Source organism: Camelina sativa, chromosome 12 (genome assembly GCF_030686135.1).
Source record: "Camelina sativa cultivar CO46 ecotype springtype chromosome 12, ASM3068613v1".
In the NCBI taxonomy this organism is placed as follows: Eukaryota; Viridiplantae; Streptophyta; class Magnoliopsida; order Brassicales; family Brassicaceae; genus Camelina; species Camelina sativa.
This window is the reverse complement of record NC_141891.1, coordinates 13,996,072-14,017,168: the sequence shown is the minus strand read 5'-3', so window position 1 is coordinate 14,017,168 and position 21,097 is coordinate 13,996,072. Positions and strand designations below refer to the sequence as shown.

Genomic DNA, 21,097 nt, shown 5'->3' with positions numbered 1-21,097 from the left:
TAAAACAGTTAACAAACTCGGTAATTAATTTAATTTACCATTGAACGATTAGTTTCTAATTAGCTAAAAATAACTACTGGTTTTCCTTTGTATAAAACCGAACTTTGTGGCTCTTGTGAATTAGTTGTCCTCTTCTCTAACAACATCTCAAGAAAGAAAACGATTACAAAAGAGAAGAGGTATCAAAAAAGACCAGAATCTCTAAAACATTTTCAAACAAAATGGCATCCAAAGCCATCTTCTTCTTCCTTGTCTCCGCCGTGTGCCTATCCTCCCTAGCCAGCGTGGCCGTCGCTGACGCTGATGACTTTGACCGTTTCCAGATTCAGGGATCGGTTTACTGTGATACATGCCGTGTCCAATTCGTTACCCGTCTCAGCAAATTCCTTGAAGGTAACATTTCCATACATTTATCTACACATCGCTTCTATCTATAGTTGTTGTTATGGTTATTATAATTTCTACATTTGTGAATTTTTTAGGAGCGAAAGTGAAGCTAGAGTGCAGGAGCAGAGTAAACGGAACCGTGACGTTGACAAAAGAAGCCGTAACAGACAAGTCAGGGAGCTACAAAATGGAAGTGACCGGTGACCACGAGGAGGAAGTTTGCGAGCTCGTGCTCGTTGAATCACCAGACAGTGAATGCAGTGATGTTAGCAAAGAGGCTTACCTACGTAACGCCGCTAAGATCAGCCTGACCGCAAATGACGGAATCGTCTCTCACGAGACACGTATCGTTAACCCTCTTGGTTTCATGGTTAAGACTCCCTCAGCTGAATGCCCCGCTGCTTTCAAGGAGATCGGAATCGTCCCTGACGTCACTTTCTAAATGTGATGGCGACTTCAAGATCGTCATGTAATGTATTATTTGTTTTCACGAAAAGCAAAAAAGAATGTAATTTGATAAAATACAAAAAAAAAATGCGGTAATTAAATAATTTATTATCTTTTTGTTTCTAGAGCGTCAAATTTATATTTCTGATTTATAAAAAGATTTGTTTTTTTACATGAAATCAGACAATTGAAATGACAGGAGGAATGTACAAGTACAACAAAGATTCAATTGTTAGATTTCTTTGATTTTAAGTTCATCAAGACACTATCACCGATTTATCTTTCACCACCGTCATCTGTAGCTAACAGCCTAATTAACAGTGAAGGATTTGTTCGTTAGTCTCATGAGGCTAATGATCTAAGAGTCTACGACTAACGCAGATGATTTAAGGGAACGAAAGGAGAGTGAGTTTTGCTATAAGTACCCGGGAGATTGATCTTGCGTATTCTTCAGAACTGTGTTTGCTTCATTACTGGGACTGCTTTTTGGTTGGTTTGGTGGCCAATCACGGATGATCTCTAAGACAGATGGTTTGTAATCTGGCACTGGTTCTTGCTCGAGTCTTGAAGATGTGGATTGATGATCTACGGCGTCGTAGCATGGAAGATCCAGAAACGAACCAGAGAAAGAACCCATGTCGCCATGCCTACTTCTCTCTCCAACGTGCTTCAAGCTTGATATAGATTTTTTAGGACTTTCATCAGATTCCCACAGCTCAGAATCCGACAAACAATTGTCTGACACACATGGAGATGACTGGCAAAAGGTATCGCTGTTGTCGTCGTCATCAGAGTTGCTAGCCTCTGGAACCAACTGAAACGTAGGGAACATATCTGCATTTTCCCCATTGTACTGAGGTTGGCTTGGGATTCTCAGTTTCAATTTGGGAACTGGAGAGGCGTCTTTTGGGTTGAATGATATTTTCATATGTTCAACCAGAGGTGATGAAGTCGGCGAGCCAAAGAGAGATGATTCATAATCCAATTGCTCCTCATAGCTTGAGTCACCACGAGTTTGTTGAGACTTGTTTTCAGCTGCTACTCCGGTATTATAGCTACTACTAGGTAAGGATTCAAATTTGCAACTCGAAGAAGAGTTTCCACGAAACCCAGCCATGAGTAGTCTATGACTTAAGCCAAAGACTCTGAATGATGTTCCAGTGCTCTGTAGGTGAGAGGGACTCAACATGTTGCTGTGCTGTTGAGATGCAGGATCTGAAACAACTAATGGAAGTGAGCTTTTCTCAGTATTCTCAACTGATCTACTTGCTGATTCCTGCTTCCTTGTAGAAAGAACACTAGCTTTGTTGATCTCGTTCTGTAAATGTTCGCTTACCGAATTAGGCTCAGCAAAAACTGGAGGTTTCAATGGCGCAAGTCCAAGGAGTCCCCCATTGCTCCATATACTTACTGATTCAACATTTGTACCATTTGAAAGAGATTCCCGAGTATCTGAAGAAATTGTGACTGTACCACCACTCAAGGGAATTGTTCTTTCAGCAGATTCTGATTCCGTCAAACCAGTTTTCTGATTCATAGAAACGTCAGATGCTGGGTAGGATTCATCATACGCTTCACCTTCTTTTACCAAGATGTTTTTAGCAGGAAGATCTGTTACCAAAGATGGTGCGGCAACATGCATTTCTGGTTCTTTCAAAGAGGGATAAGTGGTATCCGGAACTTCTGGTGAGAACTTTTGGTCGAAAATAGCTTCTGCAAATAGTAGAAGTGCGGCATCGTCCAAAAATACCTTTTGGTCAGGAATACCTTCTGCCAAAGCCAGATATGTAGCAACAGGTTCTTTTGGCAGACTATCGCCGTCGGGAACATGTAATTCAGGGAAGGTTTTGTTGTGTGGACCAGTTTCTGTTGTGGAGCCAGGAGCTTCTGCGTCTGGGATCTTTTCATGAAAACCAGCTTCGGCCAAGGAACTATCCATGGCAAAAGGTTCTTCAGGGAAGACTTTGTTGTGTGGACCAGTTTCTATCATGGAAACAGGAGCTTCTGAGCCTGAGATATTTTCATCAAAAACAGCTTCTGCAGAAGTTGGACATGAAGCATCAGGTTCTTCTAGAGAGATCTTTTCATCGCATACAGCTTCTGCCAAAGACGAATATGTAGGCAAGGGTTCCTCTGGCAAGTTATTTTCCTTGGAAACAGCTTCTGCCAACGACTGATATATGAGGCCAGGTTCGTCTAGAAAACTCCTTTCGTTGGGAACGGCTAATTCCAAAAACGGATTTGTGCTTACAAGTTCTTCATGTGAGGTTTTCTCGTCCGGAACAGATTCTTCCAAAGATGGATATGTGGAATCAGGATCTTCTAGTGACGAGATCTTTTCATGACCAACAGCTTCAAAAAATGATGGATGTGTGTCATCATCAAGTTCTTCTTCTTGCAAGATCTTTTCTTCCTGCGATTCTTCCAGAGAAGGATACACTTCCAAAGATTCTTCTGGAAAGATTGTTTCGATAGGCGCGGCTTTTGTCATTGGCAGACATGTGGTGACAGGTTCTTCTGACAAAATCCTTTCATCAGGAACAGCTACTGCCAAAAACGGATTTGTGCTAACAGGTTCTTCATGTAAGGTTTTCTCACGCGGAACAGATTCTTCTAAAGATGGATATGTGGAACCAGGACCTTCTAGTTGCGAGATCTTTTCATCACCAACAGCTTCAGAAAATGATGGATGTGTGCCATCATCGAATTCTTCTTCTTGCGATTCTTCCAAAGAAGGATACACCTCCGGAGCTTCTTCTGGAAGGATTATTTCGATAGGCGCAGCATTTGCTAAAGACAGACATGTCGTGATAGGTTCTTCTGGCGAAATCCTTTCATCAGTAACAGCTTTTGCCAAAAACGGATCTATGCCATATAATTCTTCAAAAGAGCATTGCATTTGTGGAATAGCTTCTGCGACAGACAAACTTGTTGAATCAAGAACTTCTGGTGCGATGTTTCCATCACTTTCAGTTTTGGCACAAGATGGGTGTTTGGTATCATCAGATTTTTCTAGTGAGGTCTTATTTTTAGGCAATTGTTCCAAAGAAGCATACGTTTCTAACGCTTCTTCTGGCAAGACTTCTTCTATGGGCACCACTTTTGTTAAAGACATGCATGTGGTTACTGGTTCCTCTGGCAAAACCCTCTTATCAAGAATAGCTTCTGTAAAACATGGATCTCTGCCAACACATTCTTCAACTGAGATTTGCTCTTGTGGTACAGCTTCTGCCACAAGCAAATTTGTGGAATCAAGAGGTTCTGGTAAGATTTGTTCATCACTAACAGCTTCAAAAAGAGATGGATATGTGGCATCATCACCTTCTTTATGAAAAATCTTTTCTTCAGCCAACTCTGCCAGTGAAGGATACGTTTCCAAAGGTTTTTCTGGCAAGATTCCTTTAATTTCCGCAGCTTTTGTCGAAAAGAGATATGGGGTGACAGGTTCTTCAGGCCATAACCTTTCATTAGGAATATTCTCTGTCAAACACGGATTTATGCCCACAAATTCTTCAAGTGACATTTGCTCTTGTGGAAGAGCTTCTTCTAGGGACAAATTTGTGGAATCAGAAACTTCTGATGAAATTTCTTCATCACGAACAGCTTCAGACGGATGTGTGGCATCATTAGTTTCCGCATGCAAAATCTTTTCTTTAGACAATTCTGCCAAGGAAAGATATGTTTCCAAAGGTTTTTCTGGCAAGACTCCTTCAATTGCTGCCACTTTTGTCAAAGAGAGGCATGTGGTGACATGTTCATCTTGCAAAAAACTTTCATCAGGAATAGCTTCTGCCAAACACGGATTTCTGCCAACAAATTCATCAAGTGAGATTTGCTCTTGTGGAACAACTTCTTCCAGTGACAAATTTGTGGAATTAGAAACTTCTGATGAGATATCTTCATCACTAACAGCTTCAGATGGATCAGTAGCATCATAAGTTTCCTCATGCGAAATCTTTTCTTCAGGCAATTCTTCCAAAGAAGGATATGTTTCCAAAAGCTCTTCTGCCAAGACCTTTTCAATAGCCACGGATTTTTTCAGATGTGTGGTGACAGGTTCTTCTGGCGAGAACCTTTCATCAGGAATAGCTTCTGCAAAATACGGATTTACGCCAACAAATTCTTCGAGTGAGATTTGCTCTTGTGGAACAGCTTCGGTCACAGACAAATTTGTGGAAGTAAGAACTTCTGATGATGGATTCGCTTCTGGACCGGCTTTGGCACACGATGGACGTGTCGAACCAACAAATGTTTCTAGCAAGACCTTTTCTTTAGGCAGTTCTGCCAAATAAAGATCCCCTTCCAAAAGTTCTTCTGTGGTGGCAGGTTCTTCTAGTTCTTCTGTCAAGAACCTTTCATCTGGAACAGATTTTACCAAACACGGATATATGCCAACAGATTCTTCAAGTGAGATTTTTTCGTGTGAATCAGCTTCTGGCACAGACAGATTTTTCGAATCAATAACTTCTGGTGAAATTTTCTTTTCTTGAATAGCGTTGGGAAAAGATGGATGAACTGCGTCAGGTTCTCCTGACTGGGTCATAGTGTCAGACACAGATTCTGCCACAGCCAGAGTTTTGGGAAGAGATTTTACAGGCAAGATTTTTTCTTGGGGGAGGATTCCCGGTACATCTCGAACTGTCCTCGGCCAATCCTCACTCGAAAGCTCCATCCTTTCTGTAAAAGACGGAAATTTGGCAACAGACTCTCCTGGTGAGCTCTTTTCATGGATAACAGCTTCTGCGAGAGATGGATAGTTGGCCAAATGTTCTTCTGGCAGTGTCTTTTCAGCAGGAATTGCATCTTTCAGTGACTGACATAAGGATGTTGGATCTTCAGATGAAAAAATTTCATTAGAAGAGTCTCCTGCCAAAACGGGATGTTCAGCAACAGGTTCTTCTCGCAAAACTGCTATATTGGGAAAGGCTTCTTCAGCCAATAATGAAGGGCACATGGCAAAAAATTCCCAAGGCTTTTGAAAAGTCTCATCATGAGACTGAATTTTCCCACACACTGGATCTGAAAGGCGACAGGAAACATTAGCATCATTAGGAAGGCAGGAACCTGAACAAGATTCATCTAGAGGGTTTTCATGGTGTAGATCATGTGCCATTTGTTCATATGGTATATCTTCTTCTGACCCATCATTGTTATCACTGTTAGCATCTTCCGAACAATAAGTACTAACATCCCCAAAATAATGCTCCAGTTTTGGTTTTGGTACTCCATCAAGATCACTGTCCGATTCCGACTCGATTGTATTACGTGCATCCACAAACTCATCTACTTCACTTCCTTGTTCACTCTTATCTTCTTCTTCGCTCTCAACTACTAGTATTTCATCAATATTGTTGGCCTGACTCTTACTCTCTTTTTCTCGCACAATATCTACCTCATCTAACAAAATATGCGTCCTATCAAAGTCCCTTTGATTTTGCCTAACCCTGTCTGGTGTCTCTGGACCAAATTTTGACTCATGTATCTCTGACACTTCTTCAACTTTGCTGCTTTTCTCTTCCATCGGTTCATATGTTTCTTTTTTCTTATCAGGAACAACAGAGGCACAAGACCCATGTAGGTCTTCTGAAGGGTTATATAGGATATTATCATCTACAACAACAATGCAGCCTTCAGGAGCCACTGAACCTATTCCACCAGCAGGTTGTACGGAACCAGACAGATAACCCTCTACTAGCTTCACTTCAGGCTCATTAACAGGACTTTGATTGATGACATACTCGATATAACCTGAACCAGTTATAGAATCACGAGCTTTCGATGAATCTTGGAAATCTGATTGTACTTGTGCTTCACTTTGTTCTTGCGCATCTTGCAGTTGAGATTGGTCTATAATATCAGATAAATCCTGCATATTAGAGCTACGTGGCATGTCAACTGTGGAAGTACTCTGAGATGTTGTCTGTCTGTCATCAGTAACAGAACTGAGATGAGCCCTGCACAAAAATTCAGGTTAGCAAATTTAATTGTCAAGAGCAACTATACTGCATATTTAGAACATGAATTGACGAGAATTACTACGTCTATATTTTTCAAATCACCCACCCATTGGTTTCATCAGATGTAGACACAGCATTTGATCTGCAAATGTTTCTTTGTGGTAACCTCTTTTTCTGTCATTTCAGCGAAGCACAAATCAGATATAAAATTAGTTAAACCAGCCAAAAATGCACAACAATAAGAACCATAGCACTTGAGATGTCTTAAAAAATCATATTTTCTTCAGGTCACAAAGGTTCTTTTACAAATGGTATGGTACAGTTGTAAGAATTTGGAAAGACTTCATAAACAGAAAATAAACTCTTAGAATGGTTCAGGCAGCATAACGTAAATCCATTAAGATAATTACAAACCTTTCTCTTGCGGTGAGCCTGATCTCTCTGGACCTTGATATCATCTGCTTTATTGGGGTTGCCTAATTCCTTTCTAAAGAATGTTGGGTCAGAGTATTTTCTCAGACACGATCCAGGACCACCTATAGCAAATCTGCAAGAAGGAAGAAAATCAGCCACTTCAGAAGAAAGATCCAATGTATTATTTTCTATATTAGGATTAATTAAACTAAAAGCTTGTCTCTTACCTGTCAAGCAGATGCAAAGGAGGAGGATCTCTGCATTGTTCATAACTTTCCATAACACACAGTGGCAAATCACTCTGCACAAAATGACTATGTCCATTCCTTATACGAGGATGCCACTCAGTGCCTACAGGAGAAACAAAAACTTTTTAAAAATATATCATGCAAATTTGGAGGAAATGTGATCATAAAATCTTCCATCCCTTAACACAAGTGAGGTGCAGGATAAGAAAGCAAGAGTGGTACAGGGAAAAGGATAAAAAGGCATAGAGAACCTTCGAAACAGAAACTCAAAAATAAGACCAGAGGCCTATAGGTGAGGGGCATGAGTAAAGCCATACCTGCTGTGTATGCAAAATGAATGTGGCTTGTCTGTGAGAGCACAGCCTTTTCAAGAGGTGACAGCGCAGACTCTATCCGCCTAACACGGCTTGTCAATTTCTGACACCTAGACGCTGTAACAGTCACTTCTTCTTGTATGCCATTAAATACTTCTGCGGAAAATCTACATGTAAGAAATGCCACCTGGTTAAAGAACTCTCTATCAGTTTACATTCGCTCTGAGCAAACTTATGTTTTATTCCATGCAAGAGAGTTATAAAAGAAAGGATTTTGACTACGGGAGAATTAACATCTTCTTGCAAAACGCACTATGCAAAACTTTCACCAATCTCCTCGTGTATAGACAACACCAACAAGAAAGAAAAAAACTCATAATCCATGGTTCCCGTTAAGAAACTTCACTTTCTCATCATCAATAGATGAGAAGTTTACATAAATTAGCAATCTTTACTTTATTTGAACTATCCTAAACTCAAGTTAACCATGTTGAGGTTTCACCAGGATATTCACAAAATCAACACTTCACTTCCTAAGAGTCAATTAATCAGTTACTAGTTCCACGAACTGAGTTTTAAAATCAAAACTATTGCAAAAAGCCCTAAACCCCCTAACGGAAATCAAAATATAGAAATGTTAACTGAAACCCTTCAAACTCGAGCTAAAAATAAAATTGATGAGCTAAAACTAATCCTAATCACAAGAAACAAGCTACAAGTACCCCGAATTCAAAAAATCTTATATAAGGGTAATGCAACAGTAGGAGAAACTTACTCGGCGAGATCGCCTAACTGACGAAGTATGCCGATGAGTCCAGCAACTTCAACAGCGCCGAGAATCGCCTTGGGTTCCTCATCTTCCACGGCGGCGCTACGATTTAGCTCCGGCCCACCTAAGCTTAGCTCGTTCCGTATCTTGAACCTCACCAACGGCATTGTCTCTCTCGCTCGCTCTCTCTCTCTCTCTCTCTCTCTCTCTCTGAAACTGAGAGCTTTAATAATAATAATAATAAGTTAATAAATAAAAGCTGTGACCACCATTGATGAATCAATCTGACTCCTTCTTCTTTATTAATTTGAAACCTTACCTAATTAATAAAAGCTTCTGTATGAATCATAATTAGAGAAGTCTAAAGTTTTGATTCTTATATGCTCATATCATTTGTGTGTACATTTTTGATTCAGCTTTTCCAGATAAATTTGTCACTTTCTTCTTTTGTTAATAAACCCCTTTACGTCACGGACAATATGGGCCTGAGATTACATCATGTATATGGGCCTTTATTGGGTTTATAGTTACCAGGCTGATTTTTTTATATATAACATTGCTGGGCATTTTAAACAAAATAAAATACAGGTTATTTTACAAATAAAATATTAATATAACAAAATACTTTTAGAAATCTTTTAGGGTGAATTACTCAAATATTACTCATTTTAGGTAATATTACCAGAATAAAAAAAAACTTTTTTATTACTAGAATGTTTCGGGTATTTTCAAAATACCCAGCGTGCCCCTGTTTTATGTTACCGGAAAAAACGTTATTACAAAAATGCCATTGCCACGTCAGACGCCACGTCAGAAATCGCTGACGTGTACCATAACTCAGCCGTAACGCGATACAGAGTATGTTACGGCTGAATTATAGGTATGTTGCGGCTGAGTTACTCAAAAAAACATTTGAGTAAGAGCGGACGGCTGACTTATGAAAATCTGGCTGAGTTACGCTTATAAGTCAGCCATGAGTTATGGCTGACTTATTAAATTTAGCTGAGTTATGCGCATAACTCAGCTGTAGTAATGGCTGAGTTTTCACATGATGGTTGAGTTGTCAAGATTTTGGCTGAGTTATCGCTACGACACGGTTGAGTTGTCAAAATTTTGACTGAGTTATCACAACGACACGGCTGAGTTGCCATTTTCCGACTGGCTGAGTTATGAAAAATGGCTGACTTATGAGATGTAGTTACGGCTGAGTTATGGTAAAAAACTATAACTCAGCCGTAATAGGCTGACTTATCGACAAGTCAGCCGTTTGACGGCTGACTTATTGGCAAAAGATTAATTACTAAATGTTTTTCAGTTACGGCTGACTTATCAAATGATACGGCTGAGTTACATATTTTCAGTTCATGAAGCGGCTGAGTTTGGCAGCAATTTTTTTTGCTTTTTAATTACTGTAATGTTTTTCATGTTGTGGCTGAGTTTTAGTTAGGCTGAGTTATGGTATTGTTTCATGGCTGATTTGCCACGTCGGATGCAACATCCATGTCAGCATTCCATGTCATCATCTTTTTCTCCGGAAATACGAAACATCGTTCGACTCTGGTTCTTCAACTGGTTAATAAGTGAACTATTTTACCTTCTTATTCACCTTGTTCTTCTACTTCTTCTTCACTTTCTTCTTCACACCTTGTTCTTCTACTTTTGTTCTTCTCTACCTTGTTCTTCATTATATTTCATGGATCCAGTGCCGGTACTAGTTGTGTCCGGTAATTGGATAAAGACAAGAGATATGTATTTAACTCCGACGAGAGAGGGTGTATAGTTGTGCAGATAGATGGAGGCACAACATACGACAAGCTTGTTAAGCTTGTTCTTGAAGACTACGGATTGGACTCGTTTAGACATGAGCTAAAGCTGAGCTACATGTTCTCGAACAGGGCAATGAAACATATGGCGCATGATACTCCACCAGTTTTTGTCTCCAATGATCGACAGTTGCAATGTTTTTTGGGTCTATGGAAAACCGATCAGCTACGTCTCTGTGTAGAGTTTTCGGCGAAAGAGTCTACAGAAACTAGTGGAGCTAGAGGAAGTATGATTCGGCGAAGCAGAGACTCGAAAGCAGAATCTACCCCCGAAGTGTGCGGTGGGGGATTTGAAGGCACTTGTTTTGATTATGGTAAGATTGTTGACAAAGAAAACGAAGAAGAAGCTGTTGAAGTAGCATCTGACGAAGAAGAAGACGATGAATTTTCAACCCGATTTGATGTTTTCGACGACTCCGATGGTGAGTCATCTGATGACGAGAAGTTTTCTGTATTGGGCGAGCCTCAGAGTACAGTGGAAGACCCACCTACTCCGCCTCCTCAGAAGAAAGCTCATAGAGATGATAACTTTGCCGGATCGAAGATGAATCCGGAGGCTATTAGGTTGGAGGTGTCAACGCTAAAAATTGCTGTAGGACAACGATACAGTAGCAAAAAGCAGTTCAGGAATCACGTGAAACTTATTTCGGTTAGGGATGGATTTGATTTTAATGTACCAGTCTCAAATCCGAGACAAGTGGTTTTTAGGTGTTGGGTTAAAGGATGTATTTGGAGAGTTCGTGCATCTGTACAAGGGGATGACCCGGATTTTCATGTTCGTGTATACGATTCGGAACACACATGTTCTGTGACGGAACGTTCTACTAGATGCCGTCAATCAACAGCTGATGTACTAGCAGGTCTTTACAGGGACTATCTTGGTGATCTTCGTCCAGATGTTAAACCTAAAAGTGTCGGAGTTATTTTCAATAAGCAATTTAGTCTAAAGGTAATTACTATGTTTCGACTGACTTATTGATAATAATGGTTGAGTTATAGGTATGTATAGGCTGAGTTAATTATTGATAACAATGGCTGAGTTATAGGTATGTATAGGCTGAATTATTTACATTTTATGGCTCATTTATTGATTATTTAAGGCTGACTTATTCGAATGTATCGGCTGAGTTATTTATATATTATGGCTGATTTATTAATTTGTTGGTGTCGACAAATGGGTTATTGGAAGGCATATCGAACGCTACTGAATGCAAGGCAGATCCATCAGGGAACTCCTGAGGAAAGTTTTAGCGAGTTGCCTTCTTACATATTCAAGTTAAAAAGGGAAAATCCGGGTACAGTCACGCGTTTTCAAATAGGTGATGAAGATAGATTCAAATATGTTTTTATTGCTTTTGGTGCGAGTATTGCTGGGTTTGCTTTCATGCGCAAAGTTGTTGTTGTCGACGGAACGTTTCTCCATGGTAGTTACAAAGGGACACTTCTAACAGCCCTAGCTCAGGATGGTAACTTTCAAATTTTCCCATTAGCTTTCGCTGTTGTTGACACTGAAAATGATGAGTCTTGGCGTTGGTTCTTTACACAACTCAAAGTTGCCATTCCAGACGAAAAGGATCTTGCGGTAATCTCTGACAGACATCAGTCAATAGGGAAAGCGATTCGTCAAGTGTATCCGTTGGCTTCACGTGATATTTGCACTTACCATTTGTATAAGAACATCTTGGTGAAGTTCAAAGGAAAACATTTGTTCCCTCTGGTGAAAAAAGCGGCAAAGTGTTTTAGGCTAACTGATTTTAATGAGGCTTTCAATGAGATTGAAGCACGTCATCCCGAACTACATGGATACCTCCAACGAGCTGGTGTCCAAATGTGGGCGCGTGTTCATTTCCCGGGTGAAAGGTACAATTTAATGACAACGAATATTGCAGAATCAATGAACCATGCACTGTCAAATGCTAGAAGTCTTCCCATAGTTCAACTTCTAGAATCGATACGGGATATGATGACCATATGGTTTTCTGAATGGAGAGAGGATGCGAAATCGCAGCAAACAACGCTCACTCGAGGTGTTGAGAAACTATTACAGGTAATTTTACATAAGTCAGTCGTCAATGTTGATAACTCAGCCGTAACAGTTACCATATCTCTGCCGTAATTGTTTCCTTATCTCAGCCATTACCATTATAGTTTCCATAACTCAGCCATTGTTGTTTCAATAACTCAGCCATAATTGTTTTCATAACTCAGCCTAAAGCGTTTTGTTTTTTGTTCTACTCCCTTATAGGGCCGTGTCACCGAAGCAAGACTTATGGAGGTACAAACGATTGATGTTGTACGTGTTCAAGTGAAATATGGATCATCTTTGCATGTTGTAAATTTAGAAATAAAAAGTTGCACATGCCGTCGTTTCGACCACGAGAAAATACCATGCATCCATGCAATCGCAGCTGCAGAGCATATGGATGTGTCTCGTATATCCATGTGCGATACGAAATTTAGGAGTGTCGATTTGGTTAACGGATGGGCTGGTTCAATCATGCCTCCAGATGAATCATTCCCTGCTCCTGAAATTGTGGATAATCAGAAGTGCTTGCCTCCGATTGTTGTGAACCAGCCAGGAAGACCAAAGAAGTGTAGGATTAAATCATCTTTGGAAGTTGCCACTGAAAATAAACGCCCTAGGAAGCAACACGCATGTTCGCGATGTAAGCAAGTTGGGCACAATGCGAAAACTTGTGCTCTATAGTTTATATTGTGTTATTACTCATCTGTCAAAGTATTATTACTTTATTTTGTGGTATTACTCATCTGTCAAGTAGTATAACTCTGCCATAACACACTATAACTCAGCCATAACACACTATAACTCAGCCATCACATGAATCGACGATATATTTCGTCCTATATCATGATAACTCAGTCGTAATAAACTATAACTCAGCCATATAATCAGTCATATAAATCAGTCGTTTGATTGTTTCTTTGATAACTCAGTCATGACATGAATCGACTATATATTTCGTTTTCCCGTAAAAGCTATAACTCAGCCGTAAATTTTATAACTCAGCCATGACATTAAACTTCACTAAAATCGTTTTGATTAGTTTCCATTACACTTCATCCAAACAACAACAAAAAATATATATAATAACAACGCCTAAACGAGAGATCTCTGGTCGGGGGAGCCCGATCGAAAAGTTTCGCCACCAACCCTCTAGTGTTCTGGACGGTCCTGCAATCGCAGAACGGGAGCTGGGCCAGATATGTCAGTCTCCAATGGTTCCTCCACTACGAGTTTGTTCACCGCAATTCGACAGAAATCTCGTACCCGTTGTAAGGCCTCTAGCCTTTCGATTGGCAATCCGGAGCCTCTGGACATCATGTCCTCTATAAAGGCACATGGGCCTTCAAGAAGATGGCGCTCGCGGAAGGCTTCACCCGACGACTCCAGGAAATTGACATATCGGATTAACCTAGTCAAGCAAGCTCGATAGGCCCAGACATCCGTCACGAACGGGAAGGCGGTTTCCCTCAGGGGTTCGCGATCGCCTTTCTGGAGATCGGGTACATCCATCTGATCGACCAGTTCTTTGCACGCCTTGTGCTCATCAAGTAGACGGAGCATTCGCCAGTGTGCCAAGAAGTAACCTTCAACGATAAGGTCTTCCAGGACTAGAATGGTTCCCTCTAAACGGTAAAAACGATGGAGCTGGTCAAGTTTCAGCCGAAGCGCCCGAATATACGCGCCCATCCTCTTTCGCCGAGCTCGGTACTCTCGGAGTTCTAGCTGAAGGGGAGACACACCAGGGTCGACAGTATTTGAGTTTGGAGCGACCTCACGAGATCGGGACGTCTCTCCTACCTCCTGTGGAATGGGATTTTCCGGCTCCCGATTGCCGGATGCGGCGGCTATCCTTTCCCGGGCCTGTCTCAGCAATGCGGATCGAGTTCTTGCTGGCATCCTTCTATTTCTTACGCTGGTGGAAGTTCGAATGATTTATTCCCCAAACCTTCATCCCTATTTATATAGAGTCATAGGATGTAACCGCCGCTGAGTCCACCAATCAGACTGCTGCGAAAATTCCGCTGTGTCCCGAGAATAACTATAAAAGACCGTGCAACACATTTAATGAAACGCGTCTTTCGTTTTCCCGTAAAGCTATAACTCAGCCGTTAAGCAATATTTTGGTAAGTTAACCTAATAATTACAAAAACATTTCTTTTGATAACTCAGCCATATAGATCAATCGTTTGTTTTCATATTGTCTTTTTCGATAACTCAGTCATAACTCACTATAACTCAACCATGACATGAATCGACTATATCTTTCGTTTTCCCGTAAAGCTATAACTCAGCCGTTAAGCAATATTTTGGCAAGTTAACCTAATAATAGACGCGACCTTTCTTTTGATAACTCAGCCATATAGATTGTTCATTTTGATATTTCATCCGTTATTCACTATAACTCAGCCGTCACATGAATCGACGTGACCTTTCGTGTTCCCGTAAAACTATAACTCAGCCAATACATGAGAGTAGATACTAAAATGTGGAAGCATGAAAGGTGGATACATAGAATTAGCCGAAGAAAAAAAGGGACGTTTAATACATGAAAAAGATGGGAAACTATACGACTAAATGGAAAACAATTATTTTAAAATAAACATAAATTAGAGTCACGAATTGATAAGGTAAAACTAAAAATCACTGCTGGAAACCCTAAAGGATCTCCGAGACTTTGAGGGACAACCACAGAAGGTAACAGTTTTCGCACATGATTTCATAGTCTCCATAGCGGAGAGAATGGAAACCATAATTCAAACAACACATCACAGCACAAACGGGTTTAGGGAGTGACGGGCTGTCAGGATAGCGATGGGAGGCTGAGTATGAGTTTTTCCGGGCCGTCTTATAACGAGATAAATCATCCAGAAAATAATTACCGGTTACAATGGCATCCGAAGACTTCAGAGGATAATGATTTGCATCAAACAGCTGGAGGTCATGGACGGCCATATCCTCATTCCCTTGACAAATACTTAGTACCCCACATGCTAAGGTGGCATAACCATCGGCCGGTACAATACGACTGAGAATATCAATCCCACGCTGGATATCTCTATCCTCAGCCACAACCCTTAGCCCTTCGAAGTAAATGGCAATGGGGTTGCCGGCCTCAAAGCATTTGATGAAGAAAAGCCTGTGCCGCCCTTCATTTTGGAGGCTACCATCAGGGGCATTGGATGTGTTAATTTCTGATGGATCAGTACAAAGCCAATATATAGCAGCTGTCTTTAGAACTTCATCACTGTATACTGCATTTTTCCCCCCTATAACCAACCCTTAAAATAGAACCAAGTGCAGTCCATCCACCATATTCTGCAGCATTTTCTGCAACAAGGGAAACGATTTTGATGAAAACGTCGTCGGGGAGATCCGGCATCTTGGGTGCTAGCGCGGACATAGTGTTGAAAAAAATAATTTTATTCTAGTTTGTAGTTGAGAGGTAATAGACTAAAAACGGGAATATTATAACTCAGACACTTGGTTCTATTTGTAGTTGAGAGGTAATAAATAGACTAATGATTTTAGGGTTAAGCATATTTTGGCGGGAAACCATAAGTTATTCATGTAACACAGCCATAACATGAATCGACGTGACCTTTCGCTTTCCCGTAAAACTATAACTCAGCCGTAAAGCAATATTTTGGCGGGAAACTAAACAATAAAATTATTGCAAGTTAACCTAATTTATTGGTAAGCAATATTTTGGCGGGAAACCATAAGTTATTCCTGTAATAGACGCATCGACGAGACCTTTTCAGATTATTCCTACTGATAATTCAGCCATTACTAACTAGAACTCAGTCAATACATGAATCGATGAGAATTATGGCTGAGTTATCATTAGAAACGAAGGTCATTTCTTCAAATTGTTTATAATGATAACTCAGTCATCATTCTCTATAACTCAGCCGTCACATGACCTGTAACTCAGCCATATAGATTGTTCCTATAACTCAGTCATAACTCACTATAACTCGGCCGTTAAGCAATATTTTTGCAAGTTAACCTAATAATAGAATCGACCTTTCTTTTGATAACTCAGCCATATATATTGTTCATTTTGATAACTCATCCGTTATTTACTATAACTCAGCCGTCACATGAATCGACGTGACCTTTCGTGTTCCCGTAAAACTATAACTCAGCCAATACATGAGAGTAGATACTAAAATGTGGAAGCATGAAAGGTGGATACATAGAATTAGCCGAAGAAAAAAGGGACGTTTAATACATGAAAAAGATGGGAAACTATACGAATAAATGGAAAACAATTATTTTAAAATAAACAGAAATTAGAGTCACAAATTGATAAGGTAAAACTGGAAATCACTGCTAGAAACCCTAAAGGATCTTAGAGACTTTGAGGGACAACCACCAAAGGTAACAGTTTTTGCACTTGATTTCAAAGTCTCCGAAGCAGAGAGAACGGGAACACATCACAGCACAAGTGGGTGAAGGGAGTGGCGGGCTGTCAGGATAGCGATGGGAGGCTGAGTATGACTTTTTCCGGGCCGTATCAAAACGAGATAAATCATCCAGAAAATAATTACCGCTTACAATGGCATCCGAAGACATCAGAGGATAATGATTTGCATGAAACAGCTGGAGATAATGGATGGCCATATCCTCATTCCCTTGACAAATACTTAGTACCCCACATGCTAAGGTGGCATGACCATCGGCCGGTACAATACGACTGAGAATATCAATCCCACGCTGGATATCTCTATCCTCAGCCACAACCCTTAGCCCTTCGAAGTAAATGGCAATGGGGTTGCCGGCGTCAAAGCATTTGACGAAGAAAGGCCTGTGCCGCCCTTCATTTTGGAGGCCACCATCAGGGGCATTGGATGTGTTGATTTCTGATGAGGGATCAGTACAAAGGCAATAGATAGCAGTTGTCTTTAGAACAAGTGCGGTCCATCCACCATATTCTGCAGCATTTTCTGCAACAAGGGAAACGATTTTGATGAAAACGTCGTCGGGGAGATCCGGCATCTTGGGTGCTAGCGCGGACATAATGTTGAAAAAAATAATTTTATTCTAGTTTGTAGTTGAGAGGTAATAGACTAAAAACGGGAATATTAACTCAGGCACTTGGTTCTATTTGTAGTTGAGAGGTAATAAATAGACTAATGATTTTAGGGTTAAGCATATTTTGGCGGGAAACCATAAGTTATTCATGTAATAGACTAATAATCCTAGTGATAACTCAGCCGTCAAGTCATATATATATTTCAGCCATCACTTACTATAACTCAGCCATTACATGAATATACGAGACCTTTCGTTTTCCCGTAAAGCTATAACTCAGCCGTTAAGCAAAATTTTGGCGGGAAACCGTAAGTTAACCTAATAATAGACGCGACCTTTCTTTTGATATCTATAACTCAGCCATCACATGAATCCATAAAACTATAACTCAGCCGTTAACTAATATTTTAGCGGGAAACCATAAGTTAACCTAATAATCGACGTGACCTTTCGTTTTTCTATTGTTTTTCCTTTATATTCTCTTAATTCATTGTATTGTATTTTGGTGGGAAACCATAAGCTATTCATGTAATAGACTAATAATCCTAGTGATAATTCAGCCGTCAAGTTATATATATATATATATATATATATATATATATATTTCAGCCATCACTTACTATAACTCAGCCATCACATGAATATACAAGACCTTTCGTTTTCCCGTAAAAAACTATAACTAAGCCGTTAAGCGATAATTTGGCGGGAAACCGTAAGTTAACCTAATAATAGACCCGACCTGTCTTTTGATAACTATAACTCAGCCATAACATGAATCCGTAAAACTATAACTCAGCTGTAAAGCAATATTTTGGCGGGAAACCATAAGTTAACCTAATAGTCGACGTGACCTTTCGTTTTTCCAAAAGTTAACCTATTGTTTTTCCTTTAAATTCTCTTAATTCATTGTATCGTTTCGGTTTCTTACTCATTGTATCGTTTCCTTCTTCTCCGCTCACAATATATTGCACCTACAAATCTCCTCTACAACCAATATCAATATATCATTCGATCATTGCATATGTAAGTCTCCTCTCCATCCCCTCTCAATCTATTGCATATTTTCCGATCATTGCACCTATCAGTTGGTGACGGTTGTTTTTATTTTGATAGCCGAGCTATGGACGGAGAGGGTTCCAGTAGACGTCAAAAACGCAAGGCAGACGAAGCATTATCGCCAGCAAGAGTCCCAGAAGCTTACGAGTGGGAAGAGGAATCACTATTGGGTGTGTCCGAAGCCTTTTCTCAGACAAGGGCCACGGTCGAGGCGGAGTCAAAGCGTCGCTACGCAGAAATTCTGCGTATGATGGATGAGCATATGAAGAAGAAGGAAGAGAAGACCGTCCTCGTGCATCAAGTGGAACTAATCGACGCTCAACTAAACCAACTGAATCAAATCTTGGCTGGAGAACTTGTCGACTTAGCGACAGAGCACAAGAAGTTAGAGGAGATGAGAGAGATTGCGGAGGCCGATGCCGACCTGTGTGTGGTTCCTCCTCCTGTTGATTGGGATTAACTAAAAGCTCATGGTTCCTCCTCCTCTTAATCGGTTTTTAGAAATTAATTCCATTGTAATGTCGTCTCTTATTCTTTATGAACCCTGAACTTGTTTGATTTTTATTTCTTTTTGTAATGTTTCATATTAATATAACTCAGCCGGTATTATGATAAATCAGCCACTAAAGATTTATAAATCAGCCGTCACATGAATCGTTGAGAGTTTTCGTTTTCCCATAAATATTGTAACTCAGCCGCAAAGTCATATATATCAGCCATTTATTTTCATAAAGTTTCTTGAGGTAACTCAGCCATACTCACTCTAACTTAGCCGTAACATGAATCGGTGCGATATTTCGAATTCCCGTAAATATGATATCTCAGCCGTCAAATCATATATATCATTCATTTACTTTCAAATTTTTTCTTGTGATAACTCAGCCGTTACGTGACCTTTCGTTTTCCAATAATGGTTATAACTCAGCCGTAAAGCGATATTTTGGTGGGAAACCATAAGTTAACCTAATAATTTTAAAATCCAGTTGTTGGCGAGAAACCATAAGTTAACCTAATAATATTAATATTTAATTGTCGAGTGATGTTCTTCTTCTTAAAAACGAAAATCCCCAGATGTCAAATGCTTAAACCCTAAAAAATCAAATTCTCGTAAATCATGAGCAATGTATCTGGAGATTCGAGTTGTGCATCAAATGTCCGAGAGAGAGGACGAGGTACATTTGTTGGCGTACCTAAGAGATGTTGGTGTGGAGAAGCAATCGTGGCCAAAAATTCAAAATCGGAGTCAAATCCTTGTCGACGATACTTCCGTTGTGGGTATGCAGCTGCGAAGAAGGTAGAGTCTGTTCTTGGTTATGTTGAATCTGTTCTTGTTGGTTTATATTGAATCTGTTCTTGTTCCAATTGTTGTCTCCATCACCTTGATAGCTTATGAATGATGAACACGTCTTCAAGTGGGTCGATGAGGCACTGTTGGATGAGGTAGAGTCTTTATCTGTTCAAACTGAAAAACTACAAATGGAGCTTGGGAAGGAGCTATTTGAGAGGGTTGAAGATGCAAAATCAGAATTGAAAGCAAGGATGAAGGTTATGATAGTTGTGATAGTTTTTGGTTATATAATCATGTTTGGTCTATTTAAGATAGCAGGATGAGATAGTGTATGATGGGATTATGTTTCCATAATGTTGTTGTTAATGGTTATGGATTCCAAGCAAACTAATGTTGTTGTTAGTGGTGTTTTATCAATCTTTTTTACTAACTCAGCCATATATTTACTATAACTCATCCATAACTCACTATAACTCAGCCGTCACATGACTTTTCGTTTTCCCGTAAATATAATAACTCAGCCGTCAAGTCATTTATATCACTCATTTACTTTCAAGTTGTTTCTTGTGATACCTCAGCCATAACTTACTATAACTCAGCCATCACATGACCTTTCGTTTTCCCGTAAATATTATAACTCAGCCGTCAAGTTATATATATCATTCATTTACAAGAGTATATCTGGTTTTTAGAAAGTTTTAAAAGGTTTTACAAATTGTTTATAATGATATATATCAATTTTATTTGCTTTTCTAAAAGCTTTACAAGTTGTTTCTAATATTAAAACAGTAGACTCTGAATGAAATATTTTTTAAAATAGAGTTTACAAGAGCAGTGACTGAAATATTTTAAACACTCCCCCTTCATAAGGAGTGTTTACCGGTCCGATTAGGGTGGCCTCCCAACGGAAAATGTCGTCATCAACAGTTACTAAAAAAAAGTCAAACACTCAGGATGGGAGCGGACCGTATAGATCGGACTCCAACGGTTCTTCCACCACCAGCTTGCTCAGTTCAGATCGCCAGATCTGACAATCCCGCCTTAAGGATCTGACAATAGCCTCACTAAGTATTTATGATAATACTTACGCATCTCAATTGTTGTTTGTGGTGTGCAGGTAAAGGAAAAGTGTGATCGTGGAATCAAAGGCGATGAGGGGGAGGATGTTCTAGAGGCTTGATTGATTGTGTTCTAGCTGTTGTTAGGTTGCTAGATTAAGTCAGTGGAACATTGTAGGATGTTAGCTTTTGGTTATTTCTTTATTTGGATTATGTTGCTATTGAGTATTGGGTTATTAAAGTTGGAATTCTATTGGATTGAATGGAAACTGT

At 39.9% G+C, this 21,097-nt stretch overlaps 2 protein-coding genes across 4 annotated transcripts; one reads left to right on the top strand and one right to left on the bottom strand.

Moving 5' to 3' along the window:
* The first annotated feature begins 52 nt into the window (after positions 1 to 52).
* Positions 53 to 955, top strand: LOC104773357 (pollen-specific protein-like At4g18596). Its single transcript, XM_010497953.2, has 2 exons — positions 53 to 393; positions 483 to 955. The coding sequence occupies exons 1-2, from the start codon at positions 222 to 224 to the stop codon at positions 827 to 829; spliced, it is 519 nt and encodes a 172-aa protein (XP_010496255.1). The 5' UTR covers positions 53 to 221; the 3' UTR covers positions 830 to 955.
* Positions 948 to 8,963, bottom strand: LOC104773356 (scar-like domain-containing protein WAVE 5). Of its 3 annotated transcripts, none has more exons than XM_087479819.1 (8): positions 8,856 to 8,963; positions 8,543 to 8,759; positions 7,771 to 7,934; positions 7,433 to 7,556; positions 7,206 to 7,338; positions 6,898 to 6,965; positions 1,260 to 6,788; positions 948 to 1,144 (listed from the first exon to the last, which is right to left on the bottom strand). In XM_087479819.1, exons 2-8 carry the CDS (start codon positions 8,701 to 8,703, stop codon positions 1,111 to 1,113), a joined length of 6,213 nt encoding a protein of 2,070 aa, XP_087335945.1. In that variant the 5' UTR covers positions 8,704 to 8,759; positions 8,856 to 8,963; the 3' UTR covers positions 948 to 1,110. The 3 variants fall into 3 exon arrangements, with proteins under 3 accessions (XP_087335945.1, XP_010496254.2, XP_010496253.2); XM_010497952.3 differs by having other exon boundaries at positions 7,771 to 7,954; positions 8,856 to 8,935; XM_010497951.3 differs by having other exon boundaries at positions 8,543 to 8,963.
* Positions 8,964 to 21,097: the final 12,134 nt, after the last annotated feature.

Bases quoted from the DNA above. Each gene is read 5' to 3' on its own strand.
- LOC104773356 (XM_010497951.3), bottom strand. From the start codon at position 8,703: ATGCCGTTGGTGAGGTTCAAGATACGGAACGAGCTAAGCTTAGGTGGG. The intron at 7,935-8,542 runs GTAAGTTTCTCC...TCTTACATGTAG, and splicing joins CAGTTAGGCGATCTCGCCGA to ATTTTCCGCAGAAGTATTTA. The intron at 6,789-6,897 runs GTGGGTGATTTG...ATTTTTGTGCAG, and splicing joins ACATCTGATGAAACCAATGG to GGCTCATCTCAGTTCTGTTA.
- LOC104773357 (XM_010497953.2), top strand. From the start codon at position 222: ATGGCATCCAAAGCCATCTTCTTCTTCCTTGTCTCCGCCGTGTGCCTA. The intron at 394-482 runs GTAACATTTCCA...TGAATTTTTTAG, and splicing joins TCTCAGCAAATTCCTTGAAG to GAGCGAAAGTGAAGCTAGAG.